At 40.6% G+C, this 13,547-nt stretch overlaps 1 protein-coding gene across 6 annotated transcripts in view; it reads left to right on the top strand.

Moving 5' to 3' along the window:
* The window catches only part of STS (steroid sulfatase), a 170,442-nt gene that overhangs the window by 106,679 nt on the left and 50,216 nt on the right, over positions 1–13,547 (top strand). For all 6 annotated transcript variants that reach the window (XM_077145304.1, XM_077145307.1, XM_077145306.1 and 3 more), the window contains one exon: positions 1,289–1,425. In XM_077145304.1, the coding sequence (XP_077001419.1) occupies positions 1,289–1,425 (137 nt within the window). The remainder of the gene's footprint in view (positions 1–1,288; positions 1,426–13,547) is intronic.

The raw sequence follows: 13,547 nt of genomic DNA, 5'->3' as shown, positions 1-13,547 counted from the left end.
CACAGAGCGTGGGCAGCGCTTGATCAAGGTTAAAGGTGAGGCATGCCTGCATCTCCTGATAGCTGCGTCCACCCACTCTAGCAAGCGGGCACACGCTTTTTCCCAGTAGCCTGCAGGGCAGCCAGTGACCCAGCATTTCCTTTTAGCTGAAAAGGAATCGCCGGTGTTTCCCTAGACAGCAGTAAAGATTGAGCCTGTTTCGTGTAACTGGAATGCAACATCAAGTGCTTTTCTCAAGGGTCAAGTGGGTGCAGAGAGGATGAGCTGTGACTCATTGATCCCTTCAGAATGCTCGGTGGTGAGAGCTCAGTTTTACCCACAGTAACCACTCTATGGCAGGTGCAAAAGGGACCGGACATTGCCAGTGACTCGTAACTTTCTAGCATCTGTTCTAATGTGTTCTAACCAAGGAAAATAAAGTAGGTTTAGGTTCATTCTTTTTTTTTTTTTTTTCTTTTTGTATGCTGTATGGTGGGGGTCATATTTCATTCTTTTTCCATGCCAGTTTCCTGCTTTTCCAACATCATTTGTTAAAATTTTGTTTGTTTGTTTGCTTATTTGTTTGTTTTGGGAAATGCTTGAGCTGGAAATTGAACCTGGGTCCCCTGCATGGCAGGCGAGAATTCTACCATTGAACTACCCATGCACCCCAGGTTTAAGTTCACTCTTAACTGAAAAAAATATGTTTGCAGTAATGTTCATCTCTGTAGATAAAAATAGAGGTTTGGGCCAGTTCAAGGAATGTTCCATTGAACTAACAAAAGTTCGGAGTTTGAAGTCAATAAACCGTGAGTCTGTGTTCATTCTGGGAGACTTGGTCTGTAGTTGGAAATGGGAGAGTTTGGAGAACAGCAAAGTGAATTGACATTAAAGAGATTTTGATGAAAGTAGCTGGCACCCAAGAGACTGCCTTTATTAGGTGATAGTGCATGTACATGCTTTTTTCCCCCAAAGAGAACATTATTTTGAAGGTGCTTAAATTCATATGTATCATTGTACAGAAGGAAGAATACAGCCCAAAAAACTAGGCAATCTTCCCTCGTGTTTCTGCATGACTTGTCATTGGAAGCCAAATGGGGGCCCAGTCCTTCTATTTGCAGATCCATAGAGGGTAACAATAAATCATTTCATTGGGACACTGCAAAGACTCCCCTTTCTCTGAATAGAAGGTGTGCTGCTATCGTTTTTTGCTATTTTATGAATTGCCCAATGGTGTTGTCTAATGACAGCTGGTCTCCATCGGAACGGTGGTCCATGGGCTTATATGGGTGTTGGCATTGCTTTGCAGGAGTGCTGAGATGCCGTTCCTCTTGGTCTTGTCCTACCTTCACGTGCACACAGCCCTCTTCTCCTCCAAGGACTTTGCTGGCAAGAGTCAGCATGGTGCCTACGGAGACAGCACCGAGGAAATGGATTGGAGCATTGGTACGTACCACCTTGATGGGTACTTAGAGGTATCTAAGTCTTCTCTTCCTTGTATCTAATTTTCTATGAACTTCTACCTCTGACCCAGAAGCCTTGACAGCCAACACATATGTTTGTCTGTTTTTAAAATTTAACCAACCAACCATTATTTCTGAAGGTAAACAGAATTTTGACCCCATGTGCGTATTTGGGGCTGCCATTCAATCCATGGCTTTGGGTCTGTGGGTAGGTGATCAAAGAGATTAATGGATAAATAAAACCAAAGCATCAATCCTTATCATAAAACCAAAGTATCAATCCTTATCATAACTTTTTCTATTGACAATTAGGCATGTACAAGACCTTGTCAGTTACAGAGTTAGATAAGTGGTGCCCTAACTTTTGGAAATATTAACCTGTAACTTGGTACAGCCTTGGGGAGTAAGCGCCTTGGGGTCATCTGTGGGTGCACTTCTCATCACTGCCTCAAGCAACCATTTTTGCTTCTTTTAGGGCTCATGTTCTATTAGAACAGCCTCCTGCTGCCTACCTGAGCCCACTCTGGTCCTCGTGCCCCTTCTACAGCTTCCTAATAGATCACCCTTTATTCCGAGAAACATGGAATTTTTTTAGATATTGGGAAGACTTTCTTGTTGAGTCTTCGTTTAAAGTACATGTCTGCCACATGCCTAGGAAAACATCCTTATCATGCTTTTGCTTTCTTTTGCACATCTCAACCATCTCAGTTCTACTCCATAGAGCTCAGAGGAAACAGTGGTATGTGGGTTAACGAAAGGGATGGAAAACCCATAGGTTCTGAACTTCCTGTGCAAGTTCCTGTGTTTTTCTTGTGGCATAGTCTCTTGATTCTATATTGCTTGGTCCATTTGGGCAAAGTTACAAAAACAGGTTGTCCAAATGCTTCTCATCAACCACATTGCTTAAGATTTTGGTTTATTTGTTTTCTTTCCTTTTTTTTCCTTCCTCACTCCTCTTCTTCCCTTCTTTTCTTTTGTGCACTAAATTGATAGTTTTATGGGTTTTCTTTTAACTTTTAATATAGACATTTTGGAAATACTTGAACATTGCTGGAAACTTGAGCTTGTTTGTTTTAAACAACTTGAATGTCACGATGGACCTATTTTGGTGATTATAAGAACAAGGTCTATTTTGAATCATGGAAGGAGTGCCGTCTTCAGAGACAAGAAGCCTAGATCCTTGTTCTAGCTTCTGACTCTTCCTTTAACTGTCTCTCTGTGAAATTGGATGCACGTCTGAAACCTCTACGTTTCAGGTTCATCATCTTTACGTGAAGAGCTAGATTAGGCAACTTTCAAGTTCCTTTCTTCTCTAACACTCTGCAATTCTATAAAATCACAGAAATGAGTATAGATAAGTAATACTAGAATATCAAAACCGGAACATTTCCCAAGCAAAAATTATAAGAATTCATTATGTTTAGGGCATTTAGATATACCCATAGAAGCCTGCCTCCTTTTTTTTTTTTTTTTACCTCTTTCTTCTTCAAATGTTGCAAGTAAATCAATTTACATTTTCCATACCTTACTAGTATAAATCAGTAGAATATTTTGTAGTGTAAATCAGTAGACTATTTTCTCTTTAATGAGTGTTATAGTTTACTATATGGGGTTTCTTACACAACACTAAGATTTCTGTTGGCTAGCAAGCAAGCCTATGCTGAATCACACTTATTTTTATTTAATTAAATTTGTATTTATTATAATGGCCCACATATGCCTACTCTGATTTATTATGAAGTATAACTGCCAGTCTCATCCTACAACTAGCTCCCTCAAAAATAGAATGGAGAGCATTTTTTCAATCTTTGAGAATGATACTAGATCCTTATATAATACCTATAGATAATGAGGTTCTCTCTTTTGGGCCAAAATATAAAATAATTCCCCTAGGCCATTATATTAATTTATCAGGATGTTTTAATTGTATTAGAAGTCCCATATATTTGAGTATTTGAAAGAACATTCCTTCTTTCCAAGGAAGAGCTTTCATTCTTATACTGCGGGGAACTGTAAGCATTTTGAATGATTATATAATTAAATAAATTAGGGGTATTTGCTTCAAAAGAAATACTCCACACCCAGGGCAGCTGGGATAGCAACAATTAACTGGAGAGACCACTATCTGCTGTTCAGGCACTTCTACTTCTAAATTTAGGAATGCAGCATGATTGTATGGTGCAATACTTCGCCAAGGTGGGATTTCTCTGTGAGTTCCAAGCTTTATGTCTCTTTGTGCTTTGCCAGCAGCCAGTGCTGCATGTAGCATTATTAAGGTAAGCACTGGAGAAAGCTAAGTACACTGACTCAGGTATCAAAATTAGTAAGTCCTGGGTAGGAATTTACATGCGGTTTCCTATCCAGAACGGGAAGTCTCTACTCCCTTGCTCTACTGCTTTGTGTTTAATTCAGAAAGGCTGCATCATAGCGATATATGGTCAATAATAAATCACAGGGAAAGGGCAAGTTCATTCATTAATTGCATTTATTGGATGTGGACTGAGTACACCATTGTTTTGGGAGATGCAATGATGATAAGACTCTGGGTTTCAGGGAACATAGAGGCTACTAAAGGGTTTAAGATCCTGCAGAAGTCCTTATAACACAGCAGAAAGTGATGCAGAGGAAATACTGGGGTCATTTAGAAAGGGAAAGGGCTTCATAAAAGGGGCAAATGAAAACAGCTAGCTTCATCATTTCAGCTGGACACACAGTTGTATCCTTGGGCACTTGTGGTGCTATTTCAAAAATTCCGTTTCCAACTCCAACTAATTGTTAAGGAGTGATGTGTTGGGGAGGAATACAGTTCTGAAAATTGCCTTGTTTTCAAGTGTACAGAAAGTATTTGGGTTGCGTCGTTTTTGCTGTGTTTCTCCCTTTGAAAGTGCAGTGACATTCACCAGTGTGCTGTCAGTGGGAAGGGGTAGGGAGAGCTGGAGTGGAGGAAGGGTAGGTAGCACCCTTTGTTCCTTATCTGCAACTTGTATTTTTCAGCTCTCATTCCATCAGTCTATTAGGCAGAATTTGCATGCAATCAGCGTTTATTTAGAGCCCCTTGCTATCAATAGAACACATGAAGGAATCATAAATCATTGCTTGCTCAGTATTAGACTAGCAGGTTCTACCTTTTGTAAAGGGAAATGCAAGTAGAGGGTGGTAAAGTGAAACAAATTTCTGACTTCCAATCATGGGCCATGAAACCTTCCTATGTGAAAAGGAAAAAGGAAATCCCTGCTACTGTTAAGCGTTGGGACCAGATGGCTTACAGTGGACTTCTTCCTTTCAAACACAAAAACTGTGAGCCTTTCTCCTCTAGAAGAAGACACATCAGCCTTGAAAATGATGTTGCAAAATTCCTCCTAGTTTGGTTTCCAGTTGCTTGGAATCTATATCTTGCTGCCCCTCTTGTGGCTGTGTCTGGTGTGGCAGTCCTCGGTTTCTCCTTCTGCACTGCCCCTCCCATTGAGGTGCTGGATAGTTCCAGCCTCCCAATGCAAGAATGGAACGGAGAAGCAGGAGGGAAAGTAAGGGCTGAATTCATTAAAAATGAGCTGGGCAGTAGTAGAGAATGCATTCATCCTTCCATGTGCCACTTACCAGCAACATCCACCCACGGAACCCTTCTCAAAGGGTGGAGAATCCTTTGGAGGGCCTTGGAACAAGAGTTCAGGAGAGTGATAAGAACCTCAAGAAGTACAGGGAAACTCTCGAAAGGGAGGACCTTAGGTCTAGGTCCAAGCTCCTGAAATATGCTGCAGAATTCTAAATAGGGGTTGGCTAGCGTGGCTCTAATGAATTGTCCATTTAAAAATGGATTCCTTCTAGGAGAGCTGGACTAACATTGTTTTTAGTTTATGAGATGCAGGATGCTGTGAAGATGATGATGATGATGATGATGCTCATTTTTAGTTTAGTTGATATGGGCAACATCTTTCAAAATCCAAAATCCTATGTCAGGCACATAGTACATGCTCAATAACTAATTTTTAAAAGTGATATCATAGGGATTGGATGCCCAATGTTTACCCAGACTGCTTCAAGATGTCAGAAATTACTAGGTACACTGCAATGTATGCGGCAGAGGTGGTATTCTCTTATATACACAAGTATCAGTCCAATCATGAGGGTGCAAAAGATAACCCTGCAGGAATGTTTAAGGCAGTTGAGCAGCCCACACTGTATCTCCATCTAAATTCAGGATAAAAGTTTAGATATCAACCTTCATGCTTTTACTTCTCCAAAACTAACCTTGTGGGGCTTGAGAAAGCAATACCAGTTTTCTCTTTGACTTTGTTGTAGTCTGTAGAGAATGTAATCTATGCCATGAGGGCTATTTCCCTTGGGATTCAGGGCATCAATTTTCTATCTTGAATTTTTAAATTTTTTTTATACTTGATAAACGGGATCTGCTTCAAAAAGTAAAAATGAGTTGCTCACTCCTGGTGCATATAAGAATGGAAGGCCAGAAGCATTCAAAGGAAGGGCAGGGGGAAAGACCCCCACCCCACCCCCACCCCACAAAAGAAACAAGAAACTTCTACCAGAGTCAGAGAAGCCAAAGGCTGGAAGAAGTAAGGTCGTGGAATCCAGGTTCAAAGAACATTTCAGGGAAGAAGGATCAGTACCCATCAGTGCTTGAGAGCTTCTAGGTAAAGAGAGTGTGAAAAGGGCCAAGGGAACTTGGCTTCTATGACTTGTAGGGTTGAGTGGCTTGAGGAGTGAGCAGGATGGAAAAGCTGGAGGTCAGTGAGTTTGGAGATTTCCTTTTAAGAGCAAAGGAGCTTGGTCAGAGGATGGCTTATGAGCTGTATCTGTGCTCAGCTGTGATTGGAGACCAGAAGTTGAGTGTTGGCAAATTCCAGCAGGTACATTATTTGCTTTTCAGCCCATTTCAAGGACAGACAGGAAGATCATTTAATTAATTGACTTATGATTACAATCATGCTCAGAAAAGACCAGCATAGTCTGGGAATGAGGAAAGAATGGGTCTCAGGGTTGGGAGGTGATGATTGGAGGTACTAATATGTGGGAGAAAAGGTGTTAGGAGGTGAAAATGTTTAATTCCAGTAGTAGAAGGAGTCTGGTGTGTATTGGGGTGGGTGGGGTGGGGTCAATGGTGTGACCATAGGCTGATAAAGGAAGGCCAGAAATGAGGTTCCTGTTGTCAGCAAGCCAAGGAACTAGGAAGCTGGAGTGTTGAGCTGGCATCTTTTCTAATTACGGTCATACCACAGTTCAGCCATCCTATGATGATGAGGGCTCCTTACCCTCACTCACTGTTAAGGTGGGGGGTTATGGCTGGGCAGAGAGAGGGGATGGATAAAGGGTAAATACTTTACAGGAGGGCTGTGGTACCATCATGAACCCTAAGTTGATTATCACCTTGTTATTTCATCCAACAAACACTCAAGACTGAGGCTTGAAAAATTGCTGTGGTTGGAAACCACCCAAAGTTCCTAGTTTTGTCTGGACCCCTGAGAGTTGAGGGGTACATGAAAGCCTACTGGCTTCTGGCGGTCTGTACCACAGTCCTCCCCCCACCCTGCCAACTCTGTGATATGGAGGTAGCAGTGAGATCTAACTGTGGAGATGGCAGGACCCTGTCACATCCCTGCTACCTGTTTCCAGGGGACAGGCTGGAAACCCCCAAGTTTCCAAAGAAAGTCAAGTGTGTATTTTAGTCTAATTGCTTGTTTCTGCAGTGAAGGCTGAATATGGCATGAATTCTTAAAGGTAGTCTTAATTTGCATTTTGCTTAAAATTGTGCCTGGTAGAGTTTAAAATGCATAACTAAAGTTCTGGAAGAGACAGAAAGGGGCCCGAGAACAGAAAGTCCAGAAACAGAGTCTGAGGTGAATTTAAAGGTGGAATTTCAAAGCTAAAGGCTGAGAATACATTCCACATTGATCGGCGAGAGAATAAGTAACTTTGGGATGAGATGTGGAAGTTTACCCACGGCAGCCTGGTACTGTGCTGAGTGTTTTGCATGCACTTAAAAGATAGGATGATGGTGATGGTGAAGAAAATGATGATGGCGATGATGAAGATGAAGACAATGGTGATGGTGAAGAAAATGGTGAAGAAGGTATTGCTGCTGGTTAAGATGAAGTCAATTTTTCAGGGAATCAGAGGTTGGAAGACGAACACAGCAGACCTCACGTGAGGGAGGTAGCATATGACAGCTAGAATTTTAATCTGGTTCTGTCTTACATATTATTATATGCAGCTGCTCCACCTACCTCTAAGTAAGTTCCCCATGCTGATAAATTTGTGAAATGGAACTGAAAAAGACCGGAAGTAAATGTACTGGGAAATATTTATCTATTATATAGCTGAGCCGGGTCTTCCTAAGCTAAAAAGCAAAGGAAGAAGTGCAAAAGGAAAAGACTGCTAGGTTTCCCTATGTAAAATCCAAAATTTCCATATGTCAGAAAGAAGATAAATCAAACTAAGAGATCAATGACAAACCAAGAGCTGTGCAATACCTATGTAAGATAAAAAGAACATACCTAACAGAAAGCAAATGATAAAAAAAATCATGTTCATTGTACCAGTACTAAATTTACCAAATTTGATACCATTTGACATTACAGTTAAAAAAAAATTATTTGCTCATGAGATGAGTGAAAAAGAGCCAGTCTTTTTTTGTGTGTGTGGGAGAGGGATGGCCACTCTGTTTTAAACATTACATTATAAAGATTCCTAAAGAAGTCAACTTTTTTCTTATCTTTTTTACCAATAACAACAAAAAGATCCTCTGTCATCTAGCAAGTAGGGTCAGGATTTTTTTTGAAGCCCCAACATCCCTGGGATGACATGATGGGAAAGCCATAGTAGCCACATATAACACCATTATTTTTAGCTTACAAAGAGCATTTTAAATATTCAGTCAATACTTTAATCCCAGGGCATCCATGGCACAATTATCAAAGCTCAACTCGAGCAACAAATTGGATTTTATTTTCACACTGTTTTGCCTCATTGAAAATTCCCTTTGGGAACTTTAAAAAGGCTCTAAGTTTTCTTGGAATGCACACGTGTGTGTTGACACGTGGCATTTTTACATTAAGTTTCTCTTCAACTGCATCCTAAATAATGCTTCCTAAAATTACATGCGCTTGTAAAGTCTGCTTAATTAAGTAACTTCCATGCGATGCTAATTCCTCAAAGTGGCAACTGCCATTAAGAAAAAAATAAGAGATCCACTAGTTTATCCCAGTCCATCAAATCTTAGATAGATGTTTGGGATGGGAGCTTATCCCTGGGTCAGATAAAATATGACCTCAAGTCGTGTCTTTGCAAACTCTGGTCCTTGAGATAATCATGAGATAGAGCATGACGGCACACCCCATCTTCCAGGGACCTTTTGACAGGGACTGGAGTGAAACCACCCCTGCCCAAGGAGCTAATGTTTTATTCAAGCAGATCTAGGCAGGAGAGAAATGCAATCATTTCCACTACAGACCACTGTTCACCTGAATGTGAGGTACACAAAGAGGGTCTGAATCTTCAGAAAAATATGACGGAGGAGAGAACAGCCCATAAATTGTAAAAGAGTGATTAATACAGACCACCTATGCATAAATCTCTTTCCACGATTGTCAAAATTGCTTAATAAAGAGACAGGATAAAAATCACCAGTCACATGCTCAATTGCAAAATATAATGATTTCCCAGCGAGCTTCAGGACGTGCAAAAAAAATTAACAAGAACATGTCATTATTCTCTTTGAGGCTGCTTAATGTATACTTTGTTATGGGGCTTCCTCAAATAATATATGAGATACTTTTATGCAAGTTTATTTAAGTTTAGGCTCTTTCCAGCTTTGAAAGGAAAATTTGGATTTATTATTAATAAGAATAAAAATCACGTGTACAGACCTTATCTCTTTGCTGTCACCTTAAGAATTGGTGAATAATCGAGCAAGTGTTGGAAGAAATGATAGATATGAGATGCTGACCAGTGGCCCTGACTTCAATCTCTGCCCTGTGCTGCTAAGTTGGAATGTTCTCTATTCATGCAAAGGTTGATCCACCTGGATGAGACACTGAGACTACAGTTCTGTGGTTTTGCCAAGAGCATTGTTTTAGGCTGTTGGTGCAGCATCTCACATATCCCTTTGTATCAGAAAAATCATTGCAAGGACTGTCCCCACCCTGGTTGCGATGACAGAGTGAGATTCTTCAGAGCTCTACCCTTCACAGAAGCTCTGAACAACCAGTGAGAACTGAATGAAGCATCCTTCTCAAAGCTCCAGAGAACAGTTAAAGGACTGCAATAAGAGAGTGAGTGCCAAATCAAGCAAAAGGCTACTTCTAAGCAGTAAGATCTTGTGGTGCCCCAGTGGGTTCGTGCCCCACTCTTCACCAGAAACCTGGTCCTGCTTCTGCAGGGAGCAGAGGAACCCTGGTGACTTACTGGCAGCATGTCTGTCTGGTCTAAGTTCTCTGGTGATGTTCTGAGGGACTCTCTATCCCAGAACTTGCCCTGTGCTCAGAAGGCAGCTCCCACAGCCTCCTGAGAACACTGGGGGACAGCAGTCTTGTTCTGCTGCCTGGACAAGGAATGGGTGACTGTAGGACACACAGTGTAGCACCCAGGACTGTGAGGAAGAGGGAACATTCATATCTGTGTAAAAGGGGGGATTCTTAGGGCCATATGTACATGCCCCAGACAAGATACATATGCCAAAAGGACCAGGGAGGCATCTATGCTTTGGCCTGGAGCTATTCGCTAAACTCATTGTATGGGTAAGCCTTGAGGGAGAGCGCTCACACAGCTTAAATCGTCCAGACTGGGCAAGGTGTTTTCTTCTTTTTCCTTCTTTTTTCTTTTATTTTGTTAGCTCCTGGCCTTCAGGGAAAGCTCTGTCATAACATTTGGTGGATACAAGCTTAAGGAGCAGATGTCTTAGGGTCTAAATTCCAGCATTAACACATTAAAATATCAAAAGTTCCCAGATTTCAACAGAAGGTAATGAAACATTCCATGAAACAGAAAGTACAAGCATTTGAGCCTACCTCTTCCCTACAAGCTGAAAGAACTTTTGCCCCAAGAAGCCTTGGGTGGTGGGAATTCAGGATCACTCCCTGAGTCTGAAGAAGAGTGTTTGTGCTTTCAGATATTTCTGGAATCTTCCAGCATGGCACTTGGTCCCCTAGGCAGGTAGCAATGGTGCCTTAATATGCCTCTGTCCACTTAGGATATAACCTTTCCTGCGAAGAAAAGATTCTTTATGATTGGGCTATGTAAGCCACTTGGTTTGTTCCAAAGCAGTAGAAAAAAGGTGAAGATGATGTAAAATAGCATATTTCTCTAATGACTCCTCAATACAAAATGGATCTTGCTTATTGGGTGTCCCACATTCCCCTGATGGAAAAAAAAATTAAATCTGAACAAACTTCTCTTATTTCCAGAACTTGAGCACTCAGTGTACTTAGCAAAAAATTTCTTTTCTTTCTTTTTTTTTTTTTTACATGGGCAGGCACCAGGAATCAAACTCGGGTCCTCTGGCATGGCAGGCAAGCATTCTTGCCTGCTGAGCCACCGTGGCCCACCCTAAATTTCATTTCTTTAAGGTCACTAACTTGGCTGTAATTTAGAGGAAGATGGCTTCTGATGTTTATCAATTACTTAAATTGGAAGAACAAATAATCAGGAACATTCCTGTTCCACATTATCTCTTTTTTAGGGCAAAATGTACTTTTGTACATATCTATGTCCAAGTTTATAGAAAATTATTAGGGAAAGAATATTGTTGTCATAATTTTTTTTCATGCTGAAGTAAAACAATAGCCAGAAAAATACAAAAATCACAAAATTACAGCATTTTATGTCTTTTAACTTTAATCCTTGGAAGGCAGAATTGCCTGTCCAATAGCTTTGTGGACAGTGTTATTTCCTTCCTGCCAAGTTTCATCAGTAACAACCATCTTATAAATGCATTTATGCATCTGATTTTTAGCAGGTAAATATACCATGCTTTAGGAAGAAGAAAATATGCAGAAAATAAGCTTCTCTGACAATCTTTGAAGCTTTGAATACTGACTTTAAGAAAAACCATTTTGCTTTGTTTACGAAATGTGACATTTTGATTTGGTTTCGTGCAGTCTCACAATTAAAGAGGCAAAAGAGACACGAAAGGATGTCACCACTTAATTTGAAATGGAAAGAATAACTGCATTGACAGATGCAGCAAACACTTCCATATTAGAAACTCTTTGTAACTTTATACTCAGAGAACTTTCTGAGAAGACAGCAACACAGTGGGATGGATGTGTCTGTAAAAAATGTAGCCCTTCTAGAGTGGGAATGAATTTGGGGCAGACACCACTGGTCAAGGAGGTGGTAGGCCAGTCGGTTTTGGTGAAAGACAGGGGCCATGTAATTAGACTATAAAACAACCTCAAGGGTTTATTAGCGCTGACTGAATCCACACCATAAATCCCACCTGTATGTGGACAGACATACCAACAAGCCTTCGAGTAATATACTATGTATTTGTTCTCCCATCCTGTCTCAGCAAAATGCCAAAAGAGATTCTGGGAATGGCCCCTGCTTGCTTTTGTCCCTTCGTCTTCCATGACCTTGTTCTGCATGGCAGGTCATTTGCTCAGCTGGCCAGCCTCAGAGCGGACATTCCCTGGAGTGGGGTCTGAATTCTCTCAGTCCCTCTGGAGGCGCACACTCCAAAGTCCCACTGGAAGCATTTCTAAATTTGAAGGGCGACTCCTGTTACTTTGCTACTGAGCAAAGTAGCAAGTCTACTTTGTTCCAGGTCTAAGTGGTACTGGAAATGAAGGTAATCAGGACAGGGTCATCTCCTCTAAATGCCACTTGTCTACCTGTTAGCCACAGCTCCTTTTTCTGCTCCCAAAGCAGCAGTGGGAGAGGTTATAGAGCTTGCCTTTGATTTAAGAGGGGGAAGAATTCCTTCCAGGTTGACTGCTGCCTAAATACTTGAGGTCAAACCTACAAACCTTGTTGGCCCCTCCATAGCTGGCTGCACTGCATGGTGGACTCTATGCCCTTAAGCTGCCTCCTGGGTTTGAGTGTTGAAACTTCCATGAGCCTCTTGAATATGTTTATTGGGCTTCCTTACTCAGTACCCCTTAAGAAGTAGAAGAATGGAATTCCTAACATAAAGTCCATGTCAAGAATCCAGTGATGATTAAAGATAAGGACAAGCTGCAGCCAGAGGGTCATGGAAAACCATTCCACTGTCTTTCTTGTGTGGGTGGTGGTATTGAAGTTATTTTCCACTTTATTCCCTTGGGAGTACTGTTTCACTCACTTGTCCACCAATTTTAGCTTTTGTCTGTCAGTACTTGTTTATTATTATTATTAGTAGTAGTAGTAGTGTCATTAAAATGTTCCTGCATATTTTTATTAATTCTGTTTGAATTAATTTGGCAACCTGCTTCCTTGTTAATTTATTCTGGGCCCTCTTTGTGAGAAATATTCTGCATCTTCACTTGAAATATTTTGCATCTTCACTTGCCGTAGGTATCTTCAATTTTAAAGACTTTGCTCTTGCAAATTAATCTGTATCCTCAAGGATGCTTTTTTCCCTTCATTTCCTTATTCTTGATTTTAAATGTGTGCTTCAGATCACATATTTGGAAAGCTCATAGTAAATCAGTGTATCACAAAACCCATTGATAAGGAAGCAAGAATAGAGGAAACATTTTTCTTCCTCTTTGTTTTCTGAGTCTCTGCTAAAAAAATAACTATCTACAGCAGGAGGTTCTGCAACCTTAGTCTAGAGATTTAAACAGTACTTTAGTAGGACAGTTAAAAAAGATGAGGGAACATTGCAGCAGGACCAACACAGGACTTGTGATTCAAAATTTTGGCTGCAATACATAGTTGGAAATTCATTGTGCAGATTATTGATTTTGGGCCTCAAAAATCAATTTGGCTTATAAATCATAAAGCCCTGAGTCTCATCAACTTTGTAATAGTGTTACCATTTTTAAAAAAGCTGGAACCTTAATTTCATATGCTTGAGCCTAGGAATAATATTACCTTACTTTGAATTTACATCACACATTTTAATTAATATTTTTAACAGTGTTTCATAAATAGTTCTCATAAAGAGGGTCC

Source organism: Tamandua tetradactyla, chromosome X (genome assembly GCF_023851605.1).
Source record: "Tamandua tetradactyla isolate mTamTet1 chromosome X, mTamTet1.pri, whole genome shotgun sequence".
NCBI lineage: Eukaryota > Metazoa > Chordata > Mammalia > Pilosa > Myrmecophagidae > Tamandua > Tamandua tetradactyla.
Note: the sequence above shows the minus strand (reverse complement) of the source record. Positions and strands in the feature narration are given on the sequence as shown.